General features: G+C 51.7%; 9 protein-coding genes across 9 annotated transcripts; 5 read left to right on the top strand and 4 right to left on the bottom strand.

Annotated features, from left to right (window-relative positions):
- Positions 1–708: 708 nt before the first annotated feature.
- On the top strand, positions 709–2,023 carry LOC121599712 (extensin-like). Its single transcript, XM_041927737.1, has one exon. It carries the CDS (start codon positions 856–858, stop codon positions 1,849–1,851), a length of 996 nt encoding a protein of 331 aa, XP_041783671.1. The 5' UTR covers positions 709–855; the 3' UTR covers positions 1,852–2,023.
- A 1,121-nt stretch (positions 2,024–3,144) lies between these two features.
- LOC121599713 (peritrophin-1-like) lies at positions 3,145–4,143 on the top strand. Its single transcript, XM_041927738.1, has one exon. The coding sequence runs from the start codon at positions 3,261–3,263 to the stop codon at positions 4,053–4,055; it is 795 nt and encodes a 264-aa protein (XP_041783672.1). The 5' UTR covers positions 3,145–3,260; the 3' UTR covers positions 4,056–4,143.
- A 559-nt stretch (positions 4,144–4,702) lies between these two features.
- On the bottom strand, positions 4,703–11,761 carry LOC121599118 (protein mahjong). Its single transcript, XM_041926652.1, has 7 exons — positions 11,604–11,761; positions 9,261–11,402; positions 8,710–9,194; positions 7,492–8,633; positions 7,130–7,420; positions 6,393–7,038; positions 4,703–5,864 (listed from the first exon to the last, which is right to left on the bottom strand). The coding sequence occupies exons 2-7, from the start codon at positions 11,075–11,077 to the stop codon at positions 5,668–5,670; spliced, it is 4,578 nt and encodes a 1,525-aa protein (XP_041782586.1). The 5' UTR covers positions 11,078–11,402; positions 11,604–11,761; the 3' UTR covers positions 4,703–5,667.
- Positions 11,762–12,791: 1,030 nt separating this feature from the next.
- LOC121598330 (26S proteasome non-ATPase regulatory subunit 7) lies at positions 12,792–14,134 on the bottom strand. The gene is made up of 2 exons (XM_041924995.1): positions 13,813–14,134; positions 12,792–13,737 (listed from the first exon to the last, which is right to left on the bottom strand). Exons 1-2 carry the CDS (start codon positions 13,982–13,984, stop codon positions 12,893–12,895), a joined length of 1,017 nt encoding a protein of 338 aa, XP_041780929.1. The 5' UTR covers positions 13,985–14,134; the 3' UTR covers positions 12,792–12,892.
- Positions 14,135–14,403: 269 nt separating this feature from the next.
- LOC121598332 (probable 28S ribosomal protein S25, mitochondrial) lies at positions 14,404–15,347 on the top strand. Its single transcript, XM_041924998.1, has 4 exons — positions 14,404–14,706; positions 14,767–14,873; positions 14,950–15,037; positions 15,107–15,347. Exons 1-4 carry the CDS (start codon positions 14,570–14,572, stop codon positions 15,279–15,281), a joined length of 507 nt encoding a protein of 168 aa, XP_041780932.1. The 5' UTR covers positions 14,404–14,569; the 3' UTR covers positions 15,282–15,347.
- On the bottom strand, positions 15,337–16,438 carry LOC121598331 (probable RNA-binding protein 18). Its single transcript, XM_041924997.1, has 4 exons — positions 16,338–16,438; positions 16,209–16,267; positions 15,969–16,089; positions 15,337–15,892 (listed from the first exon to the last, which is right to left on the bottom strand). The coding sequence occupies exons 1-4, from the start codon at positions 16,350–16,352 to the stop codon at positions 15,467–15,469; spliced, it is 621 nt and encodes a 206-aa protein (XP_041780931.1). The 5' UTR covers positions 16,353–16,438; the 3' UTR covers positions 15,337–15,466.
- Positions 16,439–16,506: 68 nt separating this feature from the next.
- Positions 16,507–17,781, top strand: LOC121598333 (60S ribosomal protein L21). Its single transcript, XM_041924999.1, has 3 exons — positions 16,507–16,615; positions 16,969–17,135; positions 17,222–17,781. Exons 2-3 carry the CDS (start codon positions 17,007–17,009, stop codon positions 17,579–17,581), a joined length of 489 nt encoding a protein of 162 aa, XP_041780933.1. The 5' UTR covers positions 16,507–16,615; positions 16,969–17,006; the 3' UTR covers positions 17,582–17,781.
- Positions 17,782–18,147: 366 nt separating this feature from the next.
- LOC121598329 (ubiquitin carboxyl-terminal hydrolase 46) lies at positions 18,148–20,742 on the bottom strand. Its single transcript, XM_041924994.1, has 5 exons — positions 20,500–20,742; positions 20,274–20,354; positions 19,328–20,161; positions 19,107–19,250; positions 18,148–19,037 (listed from the first exon to the last, which is right to left on the bottom strand). Exons 1-5 carry the CDS (start codon positions 20,500–20,502, stop codon positions 18,930–18,932), a joined length of 1,170 nt encoding a protein of 389 aa, XP_041780928.1. The 5' UTR covers positions 20,503–20,742; the 3' UTR covers positions 18,148–18,929.
- Positions 20,743–20,825: 83 nt separating this feature from the next.
- LOC121598328 (eukaryotic translation initiation factor 3 subunit B) lies at positions 20,826–24,982 on the top strand. Its single transcript, XM_041924993.1, has 4 exons — positions 20,826–21,028; positions 21,231–22,777; positions 23,749–24,067; positions 24,153–24,982. The coding sequence occupies exons 1-4, from the start codon at positions 20,938–20,940 to the stop codon at positions 24,245–24,247; spliced, it is 2,052 nt and encodes a 683-aa protein (XP_041780927.1). The 5' UTR covers positions 20,826–20,937; the 3' UTR covers positions 24,248–24,982.
- The last annotated feature ends 185 nt before the right edge of the window (positions 24,983–25,167 follow it).

Below are 25,167 nucleotides of genomic sequence, written 5' to 3' on the forward strand. Positions count from 1 at the left end.
ATCCTTTCGAAGGAAAAGGCGATCGCGTGGTACAGTCGGCAAGCCGCACAACCTAAGTACATGCTCGTAATTACGTCATTGGTTCAAATCTCTCGAGTACCTAGCTTTAAGCTGAACACAAAATATGACCCCTTCAATGAATATATATATGCTGCTTTTTTACTATTCCTAACTATTCTAGTAACAAATAAGTCAATGTATAACGGCTTGTTGTACCTAGGCAAGCCAACCGATAACAGTTTTCGTGAAAAATCATAAGAAGAAGATCCATTTGCAGCAGTATTTGATAACAGCATTTGTTTGCATATGTATGGGCAATAGATCTGAAGAAAAAATCAATAAACCGCCCCAGACATAGTAAATTCTCTTGCTTCCTCATTCCTCGCCAAATTGCCATTGATTTGCGCCAAAAGATGTGTATCACTCTTTCCATGCCATGTGTATCAGACAATGCTAAAGGATACTCTCTCACGGATGGGCACCGCGACCTTGATAGGAGCCGTTCCAAATCATATCCGACCCCCAGCATATGTGTAACCGATTCGGTCACACACTAATGGCACAGACATATTTGGAAGGCACTCTATGCCGATGCTATCCACATTCGCGGTGCCGCCCGATCGCTGATTACGTACCCGGTGCCCGATAAGAAACACCACGCCGTCCGCCGACCGAGTGAAATGGAATCAATTTGTATATAAAGCTGCCGGCTATCAACACCCGGTCACAGTCACAGTTCGCCATCGGCAGCTTTCCTTTTTGTTTGGTTCGAGAGCGCTACCTCCCACATCTGCTCCACTGCACACGGAAAGTGTCCAGTTACTCCTCCCCAGCACACGCACACCAATTTCGGCAATGTATCTGCCACTCGTGCTCGCTGTCACGCTGGCAGCGGCCCTGACCAACGGTCAGCAACCGTGCGACCCTACCGTCACGTGTCCCACGTTCAACTGCACCCCGCACCCGAACTGCCCGGCCAAGGATCCGCTCCACCCGGTACAGCTACCGCACAGTGACTGCACCAAGTTCTACAAGTGTTCCGGCGGCAATGCCTGCGAGCAGCTGTGCCCGGTCGGACTGCACTACAACGCGCGCGAACAGTCGTGCGACTGGCCGAACCGTGCCTGCTGCGACCCGAGCATCGAGTGCGGTCTGCCGGACGTGCCGGCGAACGATTGCGTGCCCAACCCGAACTGTCCGGCCTCGTCGCAGGACACGATCCTGCTGCCGCACGTCAACTGTGCCAAGTTCTACAAGTGCTCCGGACCGTTCGCCTGCCCGATGGACTGCCCGCCGCTGCTGCACTTCAACCCGAAGCAGAACGCTTGCGACTGGCCCGAGCGAGCCTGCTGCGATCCGACCGTGCCGTGCGATCCGTGCATCCCCGGCGTGACCTGCCCCCCGGGACCTGGACCCGTTCCTACCCCTGCCCCCACTCCGGCTCCTACTCCTGCCCCAACTCCTGCCCCGACTCCGGCCCCCACTCCAGCCCCAACGCCAGCCCCGACTCCCGCCCCAACGCCAGCCCCTACGCCGGCCCCAACTCCGGGACCTACGCCCGGCCCGACGCCATCCGCACCAGGAGAGTGTGATCCAGGAGTCACCTGCCCGCTGAACTGTGTCCAGGATATGCGCTGCCCGCCGCGTGACGGTTCCAAGCCCATTCTGCTGCCGGCCAGCGTCTGCACCAAGTTCTACAAGTGCCAGTCGGGCCGTGCCTGCGAGTTTGACTGCCCGTACGGGCTGCACTTCAACGAGAAGTCGATGGTGTGCGACTGGCCGCATCAGGCCTGCTGCGATCCGACGATCGAGTGTGTACCGGCCTGCATCCCTGGCGTCACCTGCCCTTAGGAAGCCGTCGTCCGTGTCGGTACCGGTGCCAGACGTATGGATCACATACATTATTAATACATACAACAACAACAACAAAAACACACACACACATACACACACTGACAATCAGTTGGAGCATTGTGATTCCCTAATGAGCCGTATCAATAAAGTAGAGCAAATGTGAATGAAAGCATGTTCGTGAGTGACGTTTTCTTCCGCTTCCTGGTTACTTAGATTTCGCCGCAGAATTTTGTAAAATGGTACACGTGTTTCCATTGTCCAGGATGGTAGCGGAGGAAGTTAACGGATCGGATAAGGAAGATACTCTATCAGTTCCTAGATTGGAATTGGATTACAATTCGTACTTAGACTGAGACATGTTTAGGAAAGATTCTAGAATTGGAGTAAAATAGGAATAAGTTCCATGGCTGTTACGGGATTAGTATTAGTTCCAGGACCGGTATAGGTCTACGATCAGTTTCAGAATCGATATAGATTTGGTATCAATTAAAACACCAAAAAACCAACTTACCTACTCCGATCCAGTAACTGAGTCCATTTCTGGACAACGAACCTCTTCTCATAGAAACGGTCGGTTCTGCTTGTCCAATACTCAATATCTGATATCTCACCAGTGCACAATTCGCACCCCGCAAGAGCGCTCCCAAGCGACCGTTACGTGCAGCCAAATTGTAGATAATAGTACCAAAACATGGTCGCAAACATGACCATCATAGATACGGGTAAACATTCTTCGCGCACTTTTCACTGACGACGATGACGTATACCGCCCACTCGAAAGTCTGTCTTTTATCTTTCCCGTTCATAACCTTCATTCCGTAACCGGAAGCTTTTTGTCTGCTGAATTTCCTATGCAGCTATCACTCCAAGCGAGGTACGTCCCAGGTAGCAAGGTCATATTCGGGCTGTGTTAGATCGTACCTACGATACCTGACAGCGTCAATGGCCGCGACACGAGTAACGGTAACATTGTAACCTAGGAACGAGTCCTAAAGGCATGCAGTATCTCAACCACGATAAAAAAAAAAAACAAATCCGTGTAAAACACACTGATAAACGCGTGTTCCACGTGGGACGTTACATGGCTCGGCTGGCAAGTTCGCGGTAATCACCGTCGAAAGACATTGGTAATCAGTCTTCCTAAATGGTCTTATGGTGAAAATAAAACTGTTCCAAATATAGCTAAAGATTACTCCTTACTGACATCGGGTTGATTGAACGATGCATCGTGCAGTGACATAGTCTATAAAACCTTTGCTACCGACTGTTGGGCACGGTTTTAGTAACCGCTCCACCTGCTGGAGCAATATCATCTGCAAGACACACACTTTGAGGTTCGTTTGTGATCATCACCAACAGTTCTTGAGTGAAGTGATTCGTTTGCTCCCGTATAGAACACCTTCAAGATGAGGCAGATCCTGGCGCTGGTACTAAGCGTGCTTGGAATGGCGCTGGTGAACGCTACTTGCATCCTCGATGCGCGCTGCCCACTGGTGGAGGATGTGAATAAACCAACCCATCTGCCACACTCGGACTGCAAAAAGTTCTCCATCTGCTCGTACGGTCAGGCCTGTGAAAAGTCTTGTCCGGAGGGTCAACACTGGTCCACCGCTTTGCAGCGCTGCGAGTGGCCAAACGTCGCCTGCTGTGACCCATCAGTCGCGTGTGATCCCACCCTAGCCAACCCGACGGTGGTACCCGAGGCCACCACGATCGACACACCGGTGGCATCATTGTGCACTGCAGACGCACGATGCCCGCTCTATGAAGATCAGAACAATCCAACACACCTGTCACACGAAAGCAACTGCGCTCAGTTCTACACCTGCTCGTACGGCCGACGCTGTCTGAAGCAATGCCCCACAGGCCTTCACTTCAGCGCGCTGCTGCAGCGTTGCGAGCATCCATCCGTTGCCTGCTGCGATCCTTCGACAGTCTGCCAATCGTTGGCGACTACTTCGACGATCCCGACCACTTCAGCCGCCGTGGTCTGCCAACCCGATGCAAGATGTCCGCTCGTAGAGACCAATCCATTGGCACCGCTGCTACTCCCCGTACCGGGCAATTGTGGCGCTTTCTACAAGTGTCGTACCGGAGACGCCTGTCTCTTAACTTGTCCCGCTGGGCAACACTTTAGCCAGACGCTGCAGTTGTGCGAACGACCCACCGTTGCGTGCTGCGATCCATCCGTACCGTGTTGATCCGTTTCAATGTTATCAAGATGTCTTTCACAACCAGATCGGAACACGCTGATTGCTGAAAGGAACAATAAAGATTTAGTACACTGCACTGGGTCTGAGATGCGATTGAATTTAAAATAGTATCCTAGCAATGCTATATGGCCAAGTACTTGCCTAGTTCTAGGCTGAATTGTACGCCGCCAGTATAGAGGGGTTTTTTAATGATTCAACTTCAAAAATTCCTCCTAAAACGATTGCACGCTTTTTTAAGATCATTTGTTGTTGGACTGATAGTCTTTTTTCCAAAATCCGTCAAACAGCTTGCATACCTTTAGGCGCAGCGGCTTTTCTGTATAACGCCATCTGCGTGCGAGTAGCACAACTAAAGCATGCTCGCGCGGGAATCTCTCCGGACAGTGTACAATTGCAGCGAGTGCAGTCAGCTGCCTATACAAAAGCTCGAAAAAGATAGTAATTGAAGACATGCGGTGGAAAATGTTTTCGGATGAGTCATTCTACTTCATCTATTTCCCACAGGTGCTACCCCCAATTTGCCGTTACAAAACTCTACTTTTCAACGGACCGTGTAGCTCTCTCGGTGGCAAATTGCATGTAATGGGGAATCATTAGTCACTGACGAAATGGACAAAGCGAATTGTGATCGCGAATACGATTAGGTGAAAACAGAGCTTCACACATCTTTTTTTTATTATAAATATCAGCTATCGGTGACGAGAGTGGGTGTATAGTAATCCGTTCAAATGAAACTACTGAAACGATCTGACTGGCTAAACGGTGTACAATTACGATACACGGATTCCATGCAGCAAAAGACGGATGGGAAGGGGATAGGGATGGTTTCCGTTGCAAGTGGTCACAAATTTAAACAAATAAATAATGCACATTCGGACCGAGAATTTAGCTGGAACCAGAAGCACGCTACCTAATTGATCGTTCCCGATGTAATGCATCGTTCCCCGACACGTTTCTCACTTGCACACCCTCCTATATCATGCACACAGTCGCAATCACTAGCGTTAGAATTAGGAAGGACTCTTCTGGTAAAGCATCTGAGCGTACATTAGGGAGGGGATGGGAAGCTTCGCTCTAACTTTTCACCAATCGTTCATAGCATTCGCCACTACTACTTCACACTCTTCAAACTTAAACTAACTGTACATTCGAAGGGCAAAATCAAACCAAAACGAAGTGCGTTCACTGTCTCGAAAGCAAGTGCGTTCACCGCCGAAACTACACCGGTTCGCCATTTTTTCTCTCTCGATCTATTCCCTGCCAAGATAATACACATTATTTGCTAAGGCGCGTAAATGAGATGAAACTTACGCTTATGTTCATTAACATTACCCATCTAGATCTACCGTACAGTTTTGCAGCATGATGTGGTCAAATATCTCTCACTAATTCGCTCTTTCTCTGTCGCTGTATGTCTAACTCTTAGCTAGTTTCCGTTTGTACGAAGCAAGGACATTCGACACACACACACATACACACATTCGCACACAGTACATACAAACGCACAGAGCTGTTCAGGGACCCTAGCTACAAACATCCTGTGTTGTCTGGCCGGTGGTGCTCACCCAAGTGGCTGAGCGGCTGTGCTGCTTAATTATGCTCAACGGTAGCTAAACAGATAATCTTCCACATCTGATGCCGTCGTCCAGGACGAATCATCCGAATCATCACCGCCACCGTCATCGTCTCCCTCATCATTGTTGTTATCACCGTCGCCGTCATCATCATCCTCGTCGTCATCATCGTTGTCGTCATCGTCATCCTCTCCGTCCTCGTCGCTGTTTGATGCAGAGGAACCTGTTTGCGAAAGGTCATCATCATCATCATCTTCATCTTCATCATCATCACCATCACCATCATCCTCATCATTGCTGTCATTATTATCGTCTCTAATATCCCTGAAGACTGGAATTGAGTGGGGTGCGATGGTTGAGGTGGGATTTGTTTAACTCATTTCGCTTAGTCTATTCATATACATGCTTGCTGATCTCAAGGAAAGTTCAAATGCGTCAGATCCCGTGTTTGAATCATCAATGTCGGTAAAATATTAAACATAAAATTTCTCCTCTGTACCCAGAGCAAAATGAAATCAAAATTTACCAAAACGACACCCGACTGGGCTTCCGACTTTCCTTGCGTGATAACACAGCATATATATGGATACAGGATTCCTCTTACTTCATTCTACGACAGTTGTACCGTTTTCTCGAGTTCTTAATATCACACATGTACCTCAAAGCTCAACAAAGCGTACCAACTGCATGTTTCTAAGAAGTGAGAAACCCTGCATCATTAGCGCAATGCAACTCGACCTGCTGTACTTACCGACGGATTCCGTCTCCGACATCGTGTTCTCCTCCGAGTTTTCCATGTCCTCCTCCTCCTCGTCCTGATCGTCGCCGATGTTTTTCTTCCGGCCCACGCTGTAGATGCGCACCACCGACTCCTGGAGCGAGTTGTACCCGCCCTGGTTCTCGACCACCGCAATCTGGCTACCGTACCGGTTGACCGCCAGATCGGAAATGCTGCGCTTCACATCGATCGTGGCAATGCTCGAATAGTCGTAACTGTCCAGCACCTTGAAGCTCGTCTGATACGCAGCGATCTCCGCCATCTCCGCATCCTCCTTGTCCAGCGTCAGCCCATACATGACGTTCTGGGGGGAAAACTTGACGTGCGTCTGGTCCAGCGACGGTACCGTGCGCAGCAGATGGAACGTGCGCAGATCCCACACCTCGGTGTTTTCCACAATCTCCAGCCCGTTCGGATGAAACACGCCGGAGATGTTTTGGTTCAGCTTGTCGAACTTGTGGATCTCCTTGCCGGACGTCACATCCCACAGCACACCGTCGGACAGGATGAGCTCGTCCGACGGACAGAACGTGGCACGATTTTTCGTATATTGATTGGCAATGGCCGGTTCAAACTTCATCACCTTCTGACCCGTGTTGATATCGTAGATCGTGGCAATCTGAAAACGAAATGGAAGGAAATCAATCCAGTCATTCGAAACCCCGATCAACACGAACTCTCACACACACGCTCTCTCTCGTCGCTCGTACCTGATTGGTCGTCGCCAGGACCCTATCCGGCGTAATGTTGGCGAACTCTACGTAATCTTCCTCGTCCCAGACCAGCTTCTCCGATATTTGATTATCTTCCAAGTTCCACAGCGCCGATATTGGGTACCGCCAGACGGCGGTCGTGAGCAGCAACCGGCCGTCCTTGCTCACCTTCGTCGAGGTTACGGCCGTCTCGTGGCAGGTGTAGCTGTGCTCCTCGTTGCTGTCGTTGAGGTTGAAAATTTTCACCTCACCCGCTTGCGATCCGATAACGAGCCTTGTTCCACACGGCTGTCGAAAGAAATGAGAAGGTTTGTTTGATTTCGTGCGGTTGCCGGAGCAGTTACCTTGTCAACACTTACCGTGAAATCACAGGAGGTAAAGCAATAGTCCATCTCGGGCGTACGAAGTACCCGCGAGGCGGAAAAGTTCGAATGCACCAGCCGACGGTCGAACCGGCGCGACGCGAACCCAGCCTGGCGCCGGTAAAACCGGGCGGCAAAGTTGTTTCCACACCCGGACACCCGGTTCGGCCGCGGATCCGGGCACTTGTGGGGCTTGAACAGATCGAACGGAGGACAGGTGGACATCGGGTGCTTGCAGAGCGCGTGCTGATTCGTCAAATACTCGGTGATGATCGAGTGCAGCGTTATGTTGTTGTTCGCGGTTGTGGAAAGCTCGCTTGGTAGCGTTTTGGAGCTGGCTGTCGCCAGCAGCAGGAAGTTGGTCGCATCCGTCGCCGAGATCTGCTTCTGCAGCGAGCGCTGGGAGGTGGTGGACGTCGTCGAACGGTTCATATCGACCGGTGTCGCGGCGACCCGGTTAGCCGCCGGATGATGCCCGTTCTGGCTGCCGCCGGTCGACGAGCCGGTGTGCTTTTTGATCAGCTTAATCGGTGCGAGTGGTTCCGCCGGATCGATCGTGGGGCTGCCGTTGCCTTCGTTCATCGGTTCCGGCGTGGCAGCAACACCGCCATGCCCATTGGCACCGCCCGGCAAGTTCGGAGTACCGTTGCCGTTGCTTTCGTTGCTTACAGCGGCCAGCGCCGCCTGCAGATTAGCCTGCGCCGTGGACGCGTTAAAGGACGCATCGACCGTGCGGCTGCGGATGCGCGACCGCTGCATAATGTTGGTGTTGGGCGACCGGAAGACGAACGGCGAGTGAAGGGAGGCGGCCGAGCGCGATAAGGCAGACGCTGGTGGGTTCGGCAACTGCTGGAACAGGCTCGCACTCAGCCCGGACTCTTTCACCAGCGTGCTGGCCGTCTCCTTCAGCCCGCTCGCGATCAGGTGCTGGTAGATCAGCTGATACAGCTGCTGCTCGTTGAACTGGATGCGCGTTTGGGCGACCACATTCGCCTTGTGGATGTCGGACAGAGATGTGTCTACCTGATTGCCGAACGTGTCCACCTTGCCGGATACGCGCTCCATCAGCTCGAGCGCGTACTTTTGGAACTGCACGTGCTCTACCCGCTTCTCCTGTAGTATCGGATCGCGCATCAAACCTGCAAAAGACGAGCAACAGAAAAATGGCGAAATTAATCTCCCTCTCTCAGTGAGCAAAAAATAGTGTCCACTTACTCTGCAACTCGCCATGCACGAACAGTGGCAGCTTGCCGACGATCTGCCGCACCGTTTCTGACCGCGCCAGTCCAGCCAACGCACGACACGCCATCCCTCGTATGCAGTCCGCGTCCGTGATCGGCACCTTGATGCGCATCAGCGCCAGCAGCACCAGAATGCCGTTGTTCGAGCGGACGCTCTCCCACACCTTCTGGATCAGCTCTTCGGAGCTTTTGTTCGGCATACGCTTCTTCGCCGAGCCGTACCGTGCCAGCGAGCCGCTCGGGCGATGGATCGGCGCGCACACCAGATGCACCAGCAGGGCGAGGGCCGACTTCTGCACCTCCGCATCGGCCACATCGCCTTCCACGGCACTCAGCACGATGCTGATGCCCGTCGATATGCCATCGTGATGCCGCACCGGCTCGACAAACACGCTATGGACGCGCGATATGACGGTGCAGACGCTCAGCGCATCCAGCGCGTAGCGTACCGTATCACCGCTGAAATAAAAGCAGAAATCTGTTAAAACAAATTTGCCTTGTACACCAAACCGGCAACTCGCTTACCGCCCACTGTAACTCCAGTCGAACGTTAGGAGTATGATGCGCAGCAACAGCTGCACACCGCCCAGCTTCAGCAGCTCGTCCACCGGCGCCCAGTGAGCCTTCATCGGGAGCAGTTCCTGTAGCGTGGTAATCTGCTGACTGATCACCTCCGGCGGGTTTTTGACCGCCTTGAACACGGGCTGCGTCAGCGTACCGGACGGCTCCTGCTGGCGCGTCACCTGGATGTACTTGTAGTACAGGTGGTTCTCGAAGTACTTCTTCAGCGCGATGCAGACGTGCCGGATGACCTGCCGCTCTGCCGCCTCCTCGTCCTCGTTCATCTGGTAGTCGTCGGACACGACCAACAGCGGCAGCACCGCGATCACGTTGTACAGCCGCCGTATGCCGTCCTGCTTGTCGAACTCGTCCAGAATGATCTTGAACTGGCAGCTCAGCCCGAAGAACATCGTCGCATGGCAACGGCCCGAATCGTGCGGGCAGCCGAGCAGCCAGAGCGCGTACGACACCATCTCGGTGATGATGTCGCGCGGCATCTGGCAGATGCGCTCCATCGCGTCCTCGCAGTAGGCGAGATAGTAGAACGCAATCGACACGCCGGTCGCGGCCAGACTCGGCCGCGGGATTTTCAGCAACCGCTCCAGCCCACCGTTCGCGATAAACTCGAGCGAAAACTTCTTGTGGCACAGCAGCGAGGCGAGATACTTGAGCGCCTCGAACGCGAGACAGGTGTCCTTCGGGTCGAGATGCTCGATGTAGCGAAAGATCAGCTGCATCGCGTTGTGCTCGAACACGTGCGGCAGGAACTCCTGGTACTCGCCCATCGGCGTGAGATAGTTCAGGATCAGCATCTGGCTGGTGGCCGCCGTCACCGGGAAGTATGGGATCATGATGGCGCGTGAACCACTCGCCGCCCGGGACGCTTGTGAGTTCTGTTCGCCCTCCTCGATCTCCATGCGATTTTCGTTGCTGCTAGGGTCTGCCGCCTTTTCCGATTCTGCACCTTCCGCCGGTGCGTCGGCCGTTTCGGACGTCGATGTTGACGGTTCTGCGTCTTCCACTTTTTCCACCAGCTCGCTCATCTCCTCCTCATCACCCCCCTCCGGTTGTGTCTTTTCCGCGGGGGACGATAGTGTGACAGCGCTCAGCATTGGCGACGGCGAGTTCAGTGCTCTCGGCGAGTTTGCCCTCGACGAAGGGGTGGTTTTGGGGGTAGTTTGCAGATGGGCCTGCTGCAGCCGATGCAACCGGTTCAGCATCACCGGCAGCAGCCGGATGTTTTGCTCCCGAAAGCTCACCGCTATCTCCTGCTCCTCCATGGCCGCTCCCAGCAGCCCGGTGGCGTAGCTTTGCAGCGGCTCGGGACTCGATTCCGCCCAGCTGTACAGCCGCTTGATCAGATGGTCGTACTCCACCTGGAAGACGGCCGACGTGTCCAGCCCGGGCATGATTACCAGTATCAGCCGGCAGGCGGCCACATTTAGCGCGTGCGAGCTTTGCTGCACATTCTGGCGGGTGAAGAAGTTGTCACGCAGATAGTCGTTCACCAGCCGCGTGATGAAGTGATCCTTCCGGAAGAGCAGCTTCAGCATCCGGCCCAGCTCGCAGTTCGGGTCGGTGCGCGATGGGTGCCGCTCGTCGAACGGGTCCGGATCCTTCATCCGGTATGCTTCCATTTCCGTCTCGAACAGTTCGGCCAGCCGGGTCACGATCGGTTCCGGATCGTATCCGGGTATGGAATGTTTCTCGTCCCATAGCTGAAAGATGCGTGACAGATCGGTGCCGCTCAGTATCTCCGCCTGATCCAACGGCGAAGCCATCGCGGATGTGTATGCGCGTGTATGTGTGTTCTGTGGGAAGCGCGTGTGTGTGTGCTCTAACCGACTACGGCACTGTTGACCACCGTACGACACTGCTGTCCACAAACTACCATATCACCAGCACCGCGTGAGGGCAGTTCTCACCGCACGACACAAATTGTAAACACCACGCGCGACAGACGGCACTACGCACTTCACCTTAACCTCACTTTCAATGCTCACTGCGAAGTTGGGGGGATTTCTTGCTCCGTTTCCTTATCAAACTGCAAAAAGGGATGAATTGTGGGGCAGATTCATTCCACCCTTACCCCGCAAACGTTCCACTCTACAAAGAGAAAACAAAAGGGAAAGCTATTATCAGCCTACTGGCCTGACGCGAAACGGACCAGCGAAATGCGAACAATTGCCCGGTTGTTGTGCTCTGGCTGTCCACCTGCGACACTAGGACACACACACACTCACACACCGCCGTACAATTGCATGGAAAGTTCTGGATTCCTGATGATGAATTCTGGCGAATACTTACGGGATATTTTTCACAGGCACCCTGCCCGAGCGGGAGCTAATTGTACGAGAAATTACCGAAATTTAGGTTACCGTGCGATGGTGCAATTGTAGAATATGATTCACGATGCCTGCCGTGAGTTCGGCCTGAACTGTCAGTTAGCGAATCACTCTGCTTTTGTCCCACCATGCAGTGTGGCCAGATTATTTATGCAGATTTCGGTAGGAGCACCAAAATTTATTTATATGGATTGGATTTTGGTTCAGCGGTTACACAAATGCAGGTCTCGTTCTGAAAATTGTACTGAGAATTGTAAGGCAAAGAAGGACTAAGATGCACATTTTCTTCCCATTGGTGGCAAGTTCTTTTTCTCGGGGCTCCACGCGGCCGCTTAGAGCCGCTGCAGTGCTCCATCGGATACGATTTCATCGTACGTGCTGTCATTAGATTTTCGCTGGATTATTAAAATTGATAAGATTATTTGCCTGAGTTTTATAGTTCAATGATAAAAAAAATAGATTTTTCCTTCAAATCCAACATATGTATAACGGTATTCTGGACACTCTGTCCACAGGGCAAGGCGAGCTTTTTGGCGGCCACCCTTTAAAAGCCCTCGCTCGAAACGTCGAAAACCGTCACAACTACTGGAAGAAACCGTCGCCAGCGAGGGAAATTTGCAACGATTACGAGCCGACGGGTTTTAAGTAATTGTGACGGTTTTGGACGTTTGTACCCTGTACAACACTCAACGGCTTCCGAACTAGTGATGTGCTCTCTGAAGCGCACCCACGACTCCGATCCATCTCCGATTCCAACTCGGGCTATTGTTAGTCCGATTCCGACTCCGGCAAAATCCGAACCACTAGTTCCACCAGGAGTCGGAGTCGTCCGGAGTCGTTCAGAGTCGAAGTCATTCGAAGTCGACCGGAATCGTAGTCGGTCGGAGTCAACAGGAGCCGTCCGGTGCACTGCGCTTGTGATCAGGCATTTTATTTCGTTATGTTTTTTGTCTTTAACATTGTCTATGCATTTCGTATACAAACCTTTGTATCGAACGTCAACTCCGGACGACTACGACTTCGCATGACTTAAAACGACGCCGGATAATGCTGGTCGGACCTACCTTCCGGAGTCGACTCCGGATTGTAGCCAACTTTACTCATCAGTATTCCGAACGCTACCAATGCATGCACTAGGACCCACGCAAAATTGATTTAAATTTAAATTTATTTTGTTACCGAAAAAGGTGTTATGCGTTCCTTACACAGAAAAAAAAATACATTCCCTAACAGCCACTCGAGGGGGGTGCATTACTTTTTCTTCTCATCCTTTCCCTTCTCCGCTTTCGTGTCCTCCTTCTTGCCATCCTTCTCGCTCTCTTTCTTCGCCTTATCCTTATCCGCACCGGCATCCTTGCCCTCCTGAGCCTTCTTGTCCTTCGCATCGTCGCTCTTCTTGCCCTCCTCCGCATCCCGGTTCGTCAGCTTGTTGTTGATCAGATTGTGCAGCGCGATGATGGACCGGACCAGCGAGGCCAGATACACCACCAGCATCTGATCGTTCGTTTTCACGTACAGCGTGTCGGTAAAGTTTTCCTGCGCAATGTCCGGCAGCAGATTCAGTATGTCCTGCAGCTGGTACACGATCTGGTGGTTAATCGGCAGCTGCCCATTGCCCACCTTCAGCAGATAGTGCTTGATATCGCGCAGCTGTGCATTCAGCCCCTTCAGCCCCAGCAGCTGGTTCGTGATCTTCTGCGACAGGCTGCCCACCGTCGTGTCCTTAATGTCACGCAGCAGGTGCTCCACGCCGACCTCTTCCGCCTCCTCGGCACCGATTTCGCTCGGCACGTGCTCGAACGTTTTGGACGTGGGCGAACCATCGTCGTGCACCTCCTCCACCGCAATGTACGCCTCCGTCGGGAGGCCCAGGTCTTTCGGCTTCGCGTCAATGATGACCAGCACCGAGTTGGGACAGTAGCGCCGGATCAGCTCGTTGATGGCGATGTCGTTCTGGCAGAGCTTCGGCCCCGTGTGGTACCAGCCGACGACACGCTCGCGGGCATTCACCTTCTTAAACATGCCGTACATGTTCTCCAGATAGTCGTGGTCCAGGAACCAGACCGATTTGTCTTTGTCATCCTCATCGAACGGCACTGTGAATGGGCAGGCGGGAAAGCGGAACATCAAAGCGACGCCGTAGAATAGAGCGTCTTACCAGCGCTACATACCTGCGAAGCTGTTCGACACATCCAAAACACCTTTCGCACGCCAGCAGCCAAGCAGTACACCGACAACGCGCTTCTGATTGCCGATCTTGCCCATCCGGTTGAAGTGGTCCACCACGCTGAGCAGCACCAGCGGGTGCACGATCACCTTGGTCGTACTCAGTTCAGACGGCATCTTTTCACGTTTCGTGAGAGGTTTGTGCTGTAGCGGAAAATGAACGATTTAACACAACAAACAGTGCCAGAAACGAATGATTTTTGTTTCTGGGATTCGGTGGCTCTTCGCAATGACAAAACAAGTTTTCCGTTTGACGTTTAATGGCCGGGTTTTCTTTGTTTTCTTTTTCCGTTGGCAAGCCGTTTTGACGTTGCAGACAGCTTTCCTTGGTGGCATACTGCACGCAAGCGGTAGCGTGGATGACAAATGTTCTATCGTAAAGCGATTGCTATTTCCATAGCTTTTCTTAATTGAGCAAACTTAAGGCATAAATTTGCTGCTTTTTCATGGTGAATTGTACATATTTTCAATAAATGCGCTTTATATTCAATAAATAATAAACATTGCTTATCTCTTTACAAGAAACGTCAGTGGCACATTGCCTATTTTTCCACAACAAATAGTCCCCCCCTCGAGGCACAATCTTACGCAAAGTCGGCAATTGCTGCTCAACAAAAACACATTTATCTGTCTCTTGTTGGCTATTGCTGCCTTTAATATTTATTTAAACAGTGAAAGTGAACCTTCTACCTCGCTGCCAAGATGCCCTTCATGAAAGGAAAGGCTCCGATTCGGAGAACCTTGCAGTACCTGAATGCCGGCCAGCTGATGCTGAAGGATAAGGTAAAAATATTCAGCGTGAATTACAACACGTACGGAGAGCACCATGAAGGAGCCAGGTAAGTGCTCTGCTTACTTCCCTCAAGATCGTTTCTTAACAAAAGTCCATCCCATTGCAGAGATTTCGTGTTTTGGAACATTCCCCAGATACAGTACAAGAACCCGAAGGTGCAAGTGGTAACGTTCAAAAACATGACCCCGTCTCCCTTTATTCGCTGCTATTTTGGTAAGAGTTCGATCGAACTGTGAGCATATCATTTCCATAAAACTTCATGCAAAACTCTCGCTTTTCTTCGTTGCAGAAAGCGGCAAACAGATGCTGATTGATATTGACAGTAAAAACCGGCAGGAGATTCTACAACACCTGACCACCGTAGTGGGAAAATCTGAGTGAGTATGGAGGTTAGCGGACAGCCTATTGGTGCATGCTTTTAACAAACTTTCCTTCCCTTCCCACAGCGAAACGTTGAAGGCGGAAGCGAAGCTGGCCGAAAAGCAGGACAATCCGGCCAACTTTGGTATCGGCTGCATGAAGCACTGCATTTGCGAAGTTCCCGGCCAGTTGCCGTGTCCGGGTGTTGTGCCCGTGCCAAAGCACATGCGAGGCAAGTTTAAGTACCAAATGAAGGAATAATCCCGCGCACGAGAAGGCCAGACGCAAAAGAAGGAGAAATAAATTTGTTTAGTTTTTTAGCTTCTATATTGATGAATCTTTGTTCTTGTCGGTCGGTCCGACAGGTTTAAAGCTAGCAATACATGTTGTAAAGTTATGAGTATTCGCCGATGGGAGGTGTGAGATCGTCCAGTCCGCGCCCGCGACTATTTATGGCGGTTGGTGTGCCTGTACGGTGCGCTCCGGTTGCCGCCACGACCGCCGCGGCCCCTGCTGCCGCCCTCATGGAGCGGTCGCTTCGTCTTCGGATCCATCCGCTGTGGTTGATGGATGTTGTACTGGTACCGCTCGATGATGGGCCGCTCCGCGGTAGTCGATCTGTTGATCACCAGATCGTCCGATCGACTTTCCAACATTTTCAGCTTCGCTTCCAGGGCTTGAATTTTGGTCTGCTGGCTTAGCGGACCATTGGAGCCACCCTTCGACCCGCCCGCCAGACAGGGAATCTCGATTTTGGGCTTGGATCGATCATTTTCCTCCCGGTTGACGTGTTTCGCCCACCGGACGACGATCGTTTTCTCCCCGACCAGCTTCCCATCCAGCCGGTGCAGTGCGGATTCCGAGTCTCGGTGCTGCAAACAAACAAAGAAACAAACGCGCGTTAGTTGCGTACCATGTCGCGTAGAATGTGTGGCGTGGTCGACTTACGTTCTCATACGTAACGAAGGCGTACCCCCTCGGATAGCCCGCTAGCGGCCCGGAGCGATGGAACAGCATGTCGAACTTTTCGATTTTGCCGTATTTTTGCACGATTTTCAGTAATTGATACCGATTGGTGGAAACGAACCGGAAGCAAAAGCAAAAAGTGAACGGTTAACCGGGGGTTTGTTCCAATATATGGGGTTAGCGTCCGCCATGAAGGCGACAAAAGGTTGGAGCTCTACTTACTCGGTGATTCGACTGTCCAGATTCCCAAGCCAAAGCCTGCGGTCGTCCTGCGTGGAGGGCTAAACGATGGAAATGAATAATCAATGGATAAAGGACTGTTTGCAAATGAATTTAACACAAATAACTTACTTCCAAACGATCCATTTCGATGAGAAAAGCAGCAGCACTTTTGTTTGTTTATCTTCCTTCTTTACGACAATTTCTCTTTTGTACTGCTTTGAGGTGTCAAACGTCCAAAATTTGTCTGTTTATAATCGACCCTTCCGCACTTACCGAGCGGCGCACGAACAGGCAACTTGGCAGAGCACGAAGCAACCCTGCAGCACTGACAGCCGGATGTGCGTGCTGCCACCCGTCGTTGACAGCGCGAACCACAGATCTTTTTCTCGGCATCCGTGAAGTTGACAGTACGTATCGGGCAGAAAGTTGGTGATTAAATTCGATTATTTTACCCAAAGTACCTTGCTTGGCTCGTTCGCAACGATGTAAAACGATGGGCGAAAGGGCCTCCTTTCGAAACAGTATCGATTGTCCCCGCGGTGTCGGACGATTGGCGATGTTTTGGGGGAAGCGGTTCGTGGCGACTCACAAGCGCTTCACAACAAATGTGTTCATGTGTGCAGGGAGGCCCTTCCACCACATCGTCTGCAGCATCGTCTGCCACGAACGAAGCCGGCGGGCGAAGCGATGTAGTTTGGGGTGGTGTGGTGGTTGATCAGCATTTCAACTGACCTTTCCGTACGCTTGTGTTCTCTTTCAGTAATTTCACTACCTCCGTAAAGCCAGCCGACAGTCAAGATGACGAACTCGAAGGGTTATCGCCGCGGTACTCGGGACATGTTCTCCCGTGGCTTCCGCAAGCATGGAACCATCCCGCTGTCCACCTACATGAAGATCTACAAGTCCGGCGACTATGTTGACATCAAGGTACGTTCGTGCGAGTCCCGCTCTAAACCGGTGTAATTAATTGTCTTACCTTGTTTGCTCTCTCTCTCTCTCTTCTCGCACCATAGGGACACGGTGCCGTGCACAAGGGTATGCCCTACAAGGCGTACCACGGCAAGACTGGCCGTGTGTACAACGTCTCGAAGCACGCGCTCGGCGTGATCGTGAACAAGCGCGTCCGCGGCAAGATCCTACCCAAGCGCATCAACGTCCGCGTCGAGCATGTGCAGCCGTCCCGCTGCCGCGAGGACTTCCTGCGCCGCGTCAAGGAGAACGTGGAGAAGCGCATGGCGCTGCGGGGCAAGAAGCTGCCCGGCTTCAAGGTGTCGCTGAAGCGCAAGCCGAAACAGCCGCGCCAGGCTCAGGTCATCAAGAACCCGCCGAAGCCCATCTTCCTCGCCCCGATCCCGTACGAATTCGTGGCCTAAGCGAGCGGTGGTGGCAGAGGTGCACGACTGGGTGAGGTTGGAGTGTGCCGTGTCCCGTGCAGTGTGTATATATTGTGCAGTTCACGGTCTTTTGTGTTGTACTGGTTTGCTGCGGTTCGATAGCTGCAGCAGCACAAGTAAAAACAAAATAATTTTTATGAATTACATCCATAATACAAAGTACGTGATGAAAACCTGAACCAACCACCCCTCTCGACCATCGGTCATTTGTTTTTGATCCTTATTGTGAGAAAGTGTTCGTTGGTGGTGCGAGAAGAAAGGATAATCTCGTACCTTTCATTTTCGTTTTAACGGTTGTTCGGATCCCTTGTTCGAAAGATTAGACCAAGTACATTTTTTGAACAGTTGGTTGGTACTTGTTACCATTTTATTAGAAGTGTTCCTATCATTATTGGCATTTTCCACACTTGGCGGAACTGTTTCTTCTCCCCTCGTCCACTAGGCAAGATGCGCATTCCTTCTTCGCCCTCTCTGCACAGAGTTTCTAGTTCGAAGTGGAGTTTTCCCTTCCTACAGCTTTCTCCTTCTCTTCGTCTTCATCTAACGGTGCCTTAGTGTAAAGAAAATGTATCATGTTTGGTAGTAATGCATTTTTGCTCGATTCCAAATCGATCCTACACTCTCCTGTGTCCTGCTTATCCTTCTCTTAACACGGTTCAGGCGCTACAGCTGCTGAGGATGGCCTTGTTTTCACACAGTTACCATGACAACCATGGTCCCAGAAACGAGTTAAACTTGATTGTTTACGGAAAAACAAAACCCAGCGATTCCTTCGATGGCTGAGCCATCGTTCCGCGCTGTCCTGTAGCGCAAAAAGAATAGGTTTGATTACTACGCTCGTATTGTACGGGCCTCCTCATCCCTACACAGAAAGAATAGAGCTTTCTCTTGCGTCCTACATCCTAAATTCCTCTCCTTTCCCGTTAAGCAATAACAATAAGAATCACATTAAAATTCATACAACTGAGCGAAACGTTAAGCTCTGCGAAGCCCGGGCCCAGGATGCGCAAAGAGAAACCGCAAGCGCACTGCCTCCTCGATACGCTCCGCCTTCTACCTTTCCCCACAGCTTTGTACATTCTCTTTCGCCCTCGCTTGCTCGCCCGGCTCGACACTACATAATATAATGATATATTACACATCTGCTACACAATAAATAAATAAACAAAATTAAATTCACTAACATAACCACTAACTGCTGCGTGTGAAAGCCTTCGCGCTCCACATGCTCGCGCAAACCATCCAGCATGCTAATACCAAGGGGGCGTGTTACCAACGGTTACCGGGGAGCTACCGCAAACTGTGAGCAGCAAACGGCTGGCTTTTTCTACGCACAATCCCGCGACTGGTAGAACAGAATGTAACCCGTTTCCGAAGACTTTTGTATGTCCGATGTCAACCCGTAAAAGTCCTCGATGGTGGAAGCTTCAATTTTCTGCAGACGAAAAAAGGGAAGATTCATTAGAAATGGTAAAGGAAGGGAAATTTCCTGTCACTGACTTACATCAACCATATCGTCGTCAAACAACAGCCAGAAACCGTGACTTTTGACAATGCTAATGTAATGGCCACGGTTGGGGCCCGAGCCGCAGTGTATGACCACCGCCATCAGATCGTACAGCCGGTCCGGATTGACCGCATCGTCGGACTGCGGGGGGAAATAAAACAATGATTTCAATTATACCCTCATTTTGGAGTGTTTTTTTCTCTCCCCAACCCCCATACCGTATTGAACAATCGTAGCTCGAGCGGGAACACGACCCGGTGCGAAACCTTGATGTGCCGGTTGTACTGCTCCATGTACTTGAACCGCTTCAGATGGAGGGCCAGTATCATGGGCAGCTTCTTCACGCGCATTCGCTTCTGCGCCTCCTGGTAGCTGCAGCAGTTATCACATTTGAATTTGTTATCGCTGCACAGCGTCTCGGTGTTGCTGAAGCAGCGCAAGCAGTGCGTGATGCTGGTGTTCTGGTCCACGTCCACCTGGAGGTCGAAAAAGTTCTCATCCTTGCTGCTGACCGTTTCGCAGTTCAGGCAGCGCGTCTCGCTCGTCAGTATGCCCTGGAAGATTTCGTGCACCCAGGTCGGCTCGGTGTTGCCGTTGTTGCTGCCGCCGCCATTGCCCCCGTTGAGGCCACCGTTCAGGTCCGGCCCGTTCGCCGCTGTGCCGGTGCCGTTCGCCATTCCGTTGCCACTGCTGCCTTTGCCGCCGGCACTGCCACCACCGCTACCACCCCCTGCCTTGGCCTGGTTGCGCTCCGCGAGTATAATTTCGTTGATGTGGTTGATGAGAAAGTTAAGGAACTCGTGCGCATCCTGCTGCATGTAGTTGTCGAACTCTTCCTTCTCCTTGCGCAGCCGGGCGATGAACTTTTTCGGCGCAATCGAGCCGACCTTCTTCTTCTGCGTCGCGATACTGTAGAACAGGTCGGCCAGGCAGGAGAGGAGCGTCTCCTTAGTGCGCCGGTTCTTCGCCTTGTACTCTAGCACCTTCTCCCGGAATGGGCGGCAGAAGTAGAGCGCCTGCAGGACCGAGTTGCTGTAGCAGGTGTTGCCGAACTGGAAACGGCATTGAGAACAGGATGTGAGTAGGTGTGTGTGTTGTGATGGAATGTGAAACTAGTCAGTGGACACTCCCTGGAGAGGGGAGGACGGGCGGACAAATACTCACATTGACCAGTCCGAAGTAATGCTCGTTCGGAGGGAACTGGTCTGACCCGATGTCTCGCTCGAGTTGGGAAATGTTGGCACCCTGCAGGGTGGAAAAAATGACGAGCAAAAGGTGAATTCAATGTTACGGCACGGGTCCCCCCGTATCAGTCCCCCTCAGGGAGAGCAGGGGGAGCATCACCAATTTTGCCGATGCAAAATGACCAAACAACAACAACGTCACTCACCATCCTCTTCCAGTAAGATGCACCATTAAAACACCCTATTCTTGCTGCAGGCACGTCACGTCAAGAGGATCCAGGAGCACACGGGAAGCCGATTCAACAAAAGCAAGCCTGTTCTGTCCAGTTTAATATGTGTTTTTTTCGCACGCAAACTGTGTGCCAGAGGAAATTTCCAGCGCCTTTCGGGAGGGGGACTGAAGTTTTTTCCCTGTTTCAGGGCTGCCTCGCAACGGCGTTTGACGTGTTTGACAGCTGCGCAGCTGTCGCTGGTTGGCAGCTGTCAAACGGGCTCGCCCGCGCGTGTGCTGCCAACTGTGCGGAAACAGAATAGCGGCGTTTTCTTTTCATTCCTTTCCGGTCTTCCTGTCAAACGTCGCGAAATTTTGCCTGCCCGATCGCTCCGAATTTTCGCTACTGCAGACGCACCCGAGGCAGCCAAGGATGGCCAAAAAGAAGGGAGAAGACCAGGACTTTGAGGAGGAGCCCAACTTTGACGATCCGGAGGGATTCGTGGACGATGTGTCGGACGAGGGTAAGTGCTTGCCGCAGGAGGGTGCACCCGCCAGCGCACTGTCATCGTCATCATCGTTGATGCTGTGAAGGGGAGAGGGGGGGAGGGGGGTTGGTGTGTTGGTGTTGGTGGGCTACGTGTGAAGACAGCTTCCATCTTAAGCCGCCCGGTGAAGAAATTGTCCTACAGCCGAGCACTCAACAACTCCTATTTTTGTTTCCAGAACTGCTGGGAGACTTCTTGCGGCAGAAGCCGTGCGAATCGGACGGCGTAGAGAATGTGATTGTCGTGGACAACATTCCGGTCGTCGGTGCGGCCCGCTTCCCCAAGCTGAAGGGCATCATCGAGAAGATCTTCAAGAATGCCGGCACGATCGTGAACGTCCACTACCCGAAGGACGAGGAGGACAACACGAAGGGGTACGCGTTCGTCGAGTACAAGAACCAGGAGAGCGCGGAGGAGGCGGTCAAGTCGCTGAACAACTACCGGCTGGACAAGCACTACACGCTGCTGGTGAACCGGTTCGCCGACTTCCAGAAGTACTCGGACATCCCGAAGGAATGGTCCCCGCCCCAGCCGCAACCGTACAAGGTGCAGAACGACCTGTACAACTTCCTGCTGGAGGCGGACGCCCAGGACCAGTTCTGCGTGGTGTCGGAAACGGTGCCCGGCTCGGTGCAGGTACAGTTCTGCCAGAACACGCAGCCGGAACCGACGGAGCTGCTCAAGCGCGAGCGGTTCACCGACACGTACGTCAAGTGGTCCCCGAAGGGCACGTACATCGTGACGTTCCACAAGCAGGGTGTCGTCGTGTGGGGCGGCTCGAGCTTCGTCAAGGTGAACAAGTTCGCGCACAGCAACGCACAGTTCGTGGACATTTCGCCGTGCGAGCAGTACCTGGTGACGTACGGTCCGAACGGCCAGAAGATCGTCATCTGGGACATCCGCACCGGGGCGGAGAAGCGCACGTTCGTGTCGGACGGCATGTCGAACGCGTCCATGCTGCGCTGGTCGCACGATGACCGGTACGTGGCCCGGCTGGTCGACAGCCAGATCCAGATCTACGACACGACCACCTTCTTCCTGCTCGACATGAAGTCGATCCGGGTGGAGGGCATCCGCAACTTCAGCTGGTCGCCGACCGACAACATCATCGCCTACTGGGTCGCGGAGGAGGTGGACGTGCCGGCGAAGGTGACGCTGATGGCGATCCCGAAGAAGACGGAGCTGCGCACGAAGAACCTGTTCAACGTGGCCGACTGCAAGATCCACTGGCAGAAGTCGGGCGACTACCTGTGCGTGAAGGTGGACCGGTTCTCCAAGTCGAAGAAGGAGAAGAAGGACAAGAAAGACTCGGACGTGAAGTTCCTCGGCATGTTCTACAACTTCGAGATATTCCACATGCGTGAGAAGGACATACCGGTGGATTCGGTCGAGGTGAAGGAAACGATCCTGGCGTTCGCCTGGGAGCCGGTCGGCTCGAAGTTCTCCATCATCCACGGCGAACCGTCGTCCGCCAACGTGAGCTTCTACGAGACGAACAAGGGCCAGGAGCCGGTGCTGGTGAAGAAGCTGGAGAAGAAGGTGTGCGGCCACCTGTTCTGGTCGCCCCGGGGACAGTTTATCGTGCTGGCCAATCTGCAGATGGGCACGTTCGAGTTTGTCGACACGAACGATTTCAGCATCATGAAGACGGGCGACCACTACCGTGCCTCGGAGGTGGAGTGGGACCCGACCGGTCGGTACGTCGTCACGGGCACTTCTGGCAAGGTAGGTTGGATTTGTATTTCTTTCAATTCTCAAATTCGGAGGACCCATTAGGGAACTATTTTTGAAAATTATCCCGTCAATAGTTTCCTTAGTTTAGCCTCCAATAGCGTAATTAGTGGAGTAAGTCATTCGTCAATGCGCTTGTTTGGCGCATTATGCATGATGGTTGTTCTGCACATGTATTTAATTCCATTTTCCGATTCTAAAACTGTTGTGACAAAAAAAAAGTTGTAATTATTATCGCGTACATCATACGGAGGGCCCATTAGGCAACTGTTCTTGCAAATAATCCCATCGAACGTTTCCTTAGTTTACCCTCCAAAAGCGAACTAGTTGAACAAGTAATTCGTCTTTGCGTGTGTATGCGCATGATGTACCATGCTTGGTCTGCACATATATTTAACAAGAATCAATTTCCAATTCGAAAGCTGGTGTGGCAGGGACAAAGTTGAACTCATTGACGTGTACATCTACCGGAGGGCCCATTAGGCAACTGTTCTTGAAGCAATCCTATCGAACGTTTCCTTAGTTTACCCTCCAATATCATATTAGCTTAGCAAACCGGGTTTCTAACCATTCCTTGATGCGTTTTTATTTGCGTATTAGGTACGATGTTTGTTCTGCACATAGGTTAAAGCGTTATTGTCTGCCAGCTTTGGATAATAACTGAGTCACAGAGCGACAAGCGAAATGAAATTCAAACAATTCAATTGTTTTTAAACCGGAGGGCCCATTAGGCAACTGTTCTTGCAAATAATCACATCGAACGTTTCCTTAGTTTACCCTCCAAAAGCGAAGTAATTGAGCAAGTAGTCATTCTACCAACTGCGTCATGCGTTCGTTTGCGCATTGGGACGGTGCTTGTTCTGTACATAATTATAATTATTTTGTGTGAAAGAACCCCACAACATCCAACGTTTACTTACCTTCATCTTTTGTATGATGATTTTACTTTCCCTTCCTCTCCCCAGGCTAAGGAAGACCAGGGCTACTACATGTGGTCATTCCAGGGGCGCATACTGAAGCGCGTCAATCTGAAGAACTTCATGCTGTTCCTGTGGCGGCCGCGCCCGCCGACCCTGCTATCGGACGCCAAGCAGAAGGAGATTCTCAAGAACCTCAAGAAGTACTACTCGCAGTTCGAGAGCAAGGACCGTTTGCGTATGACGCGCGCATCCAAGGAGCTGATCGAGAAGCGTGCCAAGCTGCGCGAGCAGTTCACCGAGTACCGATCGAAGCGCGTCAAGGAGTGGGAGGACCAGAAGAAGCGTCGCATGCAGTTGCGAAACAGTACGTACCGTTTGAGGGCCATTTTCCCTCTTTGCAGAGTAATGTCTAATGGATGAATTTCTCTCTCATTGCTTCCCTCTTGCAGACGTCGACACAGATACGCTGGAGGCTGATCCAGATAATGTAGAGGAGGAAATTGTTGAAATACTTGTACGTGAAGATACCACCGTCATCGAGTAATCCGTAGAAGGCAACGCAACGTCCTCATCGTTCGGCGTGGTGTGTTTCGGTGGCGTATGTAAGCAAACCGCCGTCAACATTCGACCCTTGCGTTGGTGTGACCGCTGCTTTCGTACCGGGGAGCGCTGTCACACGTTCGGGGATCTTTTACTGCGGTGGGAGGTACGCAACAAGCGACGGAAGAAAGGAAGAGAGTGAAAAGAGGGAGAGGTTGGGGAGGACAGCATATTCCATACACGCCGCGCACACATCTTCCGCGCGACATTTGCTTTAACATTTTATTGACCCGAGCAACGCAAGATCCTGTTCTTCGGGCAACGCAGCTAGCAAAAGGATACGGTTACAGTGTGTGTGTGTGTGTGTGTGCGTACGTGCGTGTGTGTGCATCATTTGGAGCGAGCTCCTGAATGGGCACACGTGTTGTTTCCCGGCGAGAAAAGGAGGCTTTCGTTCAATGGTGTATGGGAAGATCCAGTTCATAGCAGACAATTGCAGTTGCAAAGTGACATTTTGAGGCAACTTCTGCAATCATCGTCATCATCGGGCAGTAGTCGTGCCGTTAGAATACCATCAATTCCGGTTCTATTTCGAAGTAGAGTAACTAAACCTATTCCTCAAGTAAGGTAATCGTGTACGTACCGTTCAGTAAAATCGAAAAAAAGCGTACTATTAAACAGTATGATCATTAATAAATATAATATGCTATTGTACGATACATCATTGGACGGAACAGAATATTATGCCGTTTGTGAACGATGGGTAAAATTGATCCGAAATCTATCTAGAATTTATATCACTGGCATGATTGGGAGACAGAGTTCTGTTCGAGAATTTCGTCAGAGATTAATTACTCCAAAAATAATAACCATAACGATTTAGGAACATTCAAATTTATTTAAAATTTGAAAAATCGTGTAAAT

Source organism: Anopheles merus, chromosome 3L (genome assembly GCF_017562075.2).
Source record: "Anopheles merus strain MAF chromosome 3L, AmerM5.1, whole genome shotgun sequence".
Lineage (NCBI taxonomy): Eukaryota > Metazoa > Arthropoda > Insecta > Diptera > Culicidae > Anopheles > Anopheles merus.

What these genes read in the sequence shown, in the direction of transcription:
- LOC121598330 (XM_041924995.1), bottom strand. Translation starts at nt 13,984, where the DNA reads ATGCCGTCTGAACTGAGTACGACCAAGGTGATCGTGCACCCGCTGGTG. An exon ending in TGTGTCGAACAGCTTCGCAG is followed by an intron (nt 13,738 to 13,812) that starts GTATGTAGCGCT and finishes GCCCATTCACAG; the next exon opens with TGCCGTTCGATGAGGATGAC.
- LOC121598333 (XM_041924999.1), top strand. Translation starts at nt 17,007, where the DNA reads ATGACGAACTCGAAGGGTTATCGCCGCGGTACTCGGGACATGTTCTCC. An exon ending in GCGACTATGTTGACATCAAG is followed by an intron (nt 17,136 to 17,221) that starts GTACGTTCGTGC and finishes CTCGCACCATAG; the next exon opens with GGACACGGTGCCGTGCACAA.
- LOC121598332 (XM_041924998.1), top strand. Translation starts at nt 14,570, where the DNA reads ATGCCCTTCATGAAAGGAAAGGCTCCGATTCGGAGAACCTTGCAGTAC. An exon ending in GAGCACCATGAAGGAGCCAG is followed by an intron (nt 14,707 to 14,766) that starts GTAAGTGCTCTG and finishes ATCCCATTGCAG; the next exon opens with AGATTTCGTGTTTTGGAACA. An exon ending in CTTTATTCGCTGCTATTTTG is followed by an intron (nt 14,874 to 14,949) that starts GTAAGAGTTCGA and finishes TCTTCGTTGCAG; the next exon opens with AAAGCGGCAAACAGATGCTG.
- LOC121599118 (XM_041926652.1), bottom strand. Translation starts at nt 11,077, where the DNA reads ATGGCTTCGCCGTTGGATCAGGCGGAGATACTGAGCGGCACCGATCTG. An exon ending in CGTGCATGGCGAGTTGCAGA is followed by an intron (nt 8,634 to 8,709) that starts GTAAGTGGACAC and finishes CGTCTTTTGCAG; the next exon opens with GTTTGATGCGCGATCCGATA. An exon ending in TCCTGGCGACGACCAATCAG is followed by an intron (nt 7,039 to 7,129) that starts GTACGAGCGACG and finishes TTTCGTTTTCAG; the next exon opens with ATTGCCACGATCTACGATAT.
- LOC121598331 (XM_041924997.1), bottom strand. An exon ending in CTGGACAGTCGAATCACCGA is followed by an intron (nt 16,090 to 16,208) that starts GTAAGTAGAGCT and finishes TTCCACCAATCG; the next exon opens with GTATCAATTACTGAAAATCG. An exon ending in CCTTCGTTACGTATGAGAAC is followed by an intron (nt 15,893 to 15,968) that starts GTAAGTCGACCA and finishes GTTTGTTTGCAG; the next exon opens with CACCGAGACTCGGAATCCGC.
- LOC121598328 (XM_041924993.1), top strand. Translation starts at nt 20,938, where the DNA reads ATGGCCAAAAAGAAGGGAGAAGACCAGGACTTTGAGGAGGAGCCCAAC. An exon ending in TCACGGGCACTTCTGGCAAG is followed by an intron (nt 22,778 to 23,748) that starts GTAGGTTGGATT and finishes TCCTCTCCCCAG; the next exon opens with GCTAAGGAAGACCAGGGCTA. An exon ending in TCGCATGCAGTTGCGAAACA is followed by an intron (nt 24,068 to 24,152) that starts GTACGTACCGTT and finishes TCCCTCTTGCAG; the next exon opens with ACGTCGACACAGATACGCTG.
- LOC121599712 (XM_041927737.1), top strand. Translation starts at nt 856, where the DNA reads ATGTATCTGCCACTCGTGCTCGCTGTCACGCTGGCAGCGGCCCTGACC.
- LOC121598329 (XM_041924994.1), bottom strand. An exon ending in AGCTACGATTGTTCAATACG is followed by an intron (nt 19,251 to 19,327) that starts GTATGGGGGTTG and finishes TTCCCCCCGCAG; the next exon opens with TCCGACGATGCGGTCAATCC. An exon ending in TTGACGACGATATGGTTGAT is followed by an intron (nt 19,038 to 19,106) that starts GTAAGTCAGTGA and finishes TTTCGTCTGCAG; the next exon opens with AAAATTGAAGCTTCCACCAT.
- LOC121599713 (XM_041927738.1), top strand. Translation starts at nt 3,261, where the DNA reads ATGAGGCAGATCCTGGCGCTGGTACTAAGCGTGCTTGGAATGGCGCTG.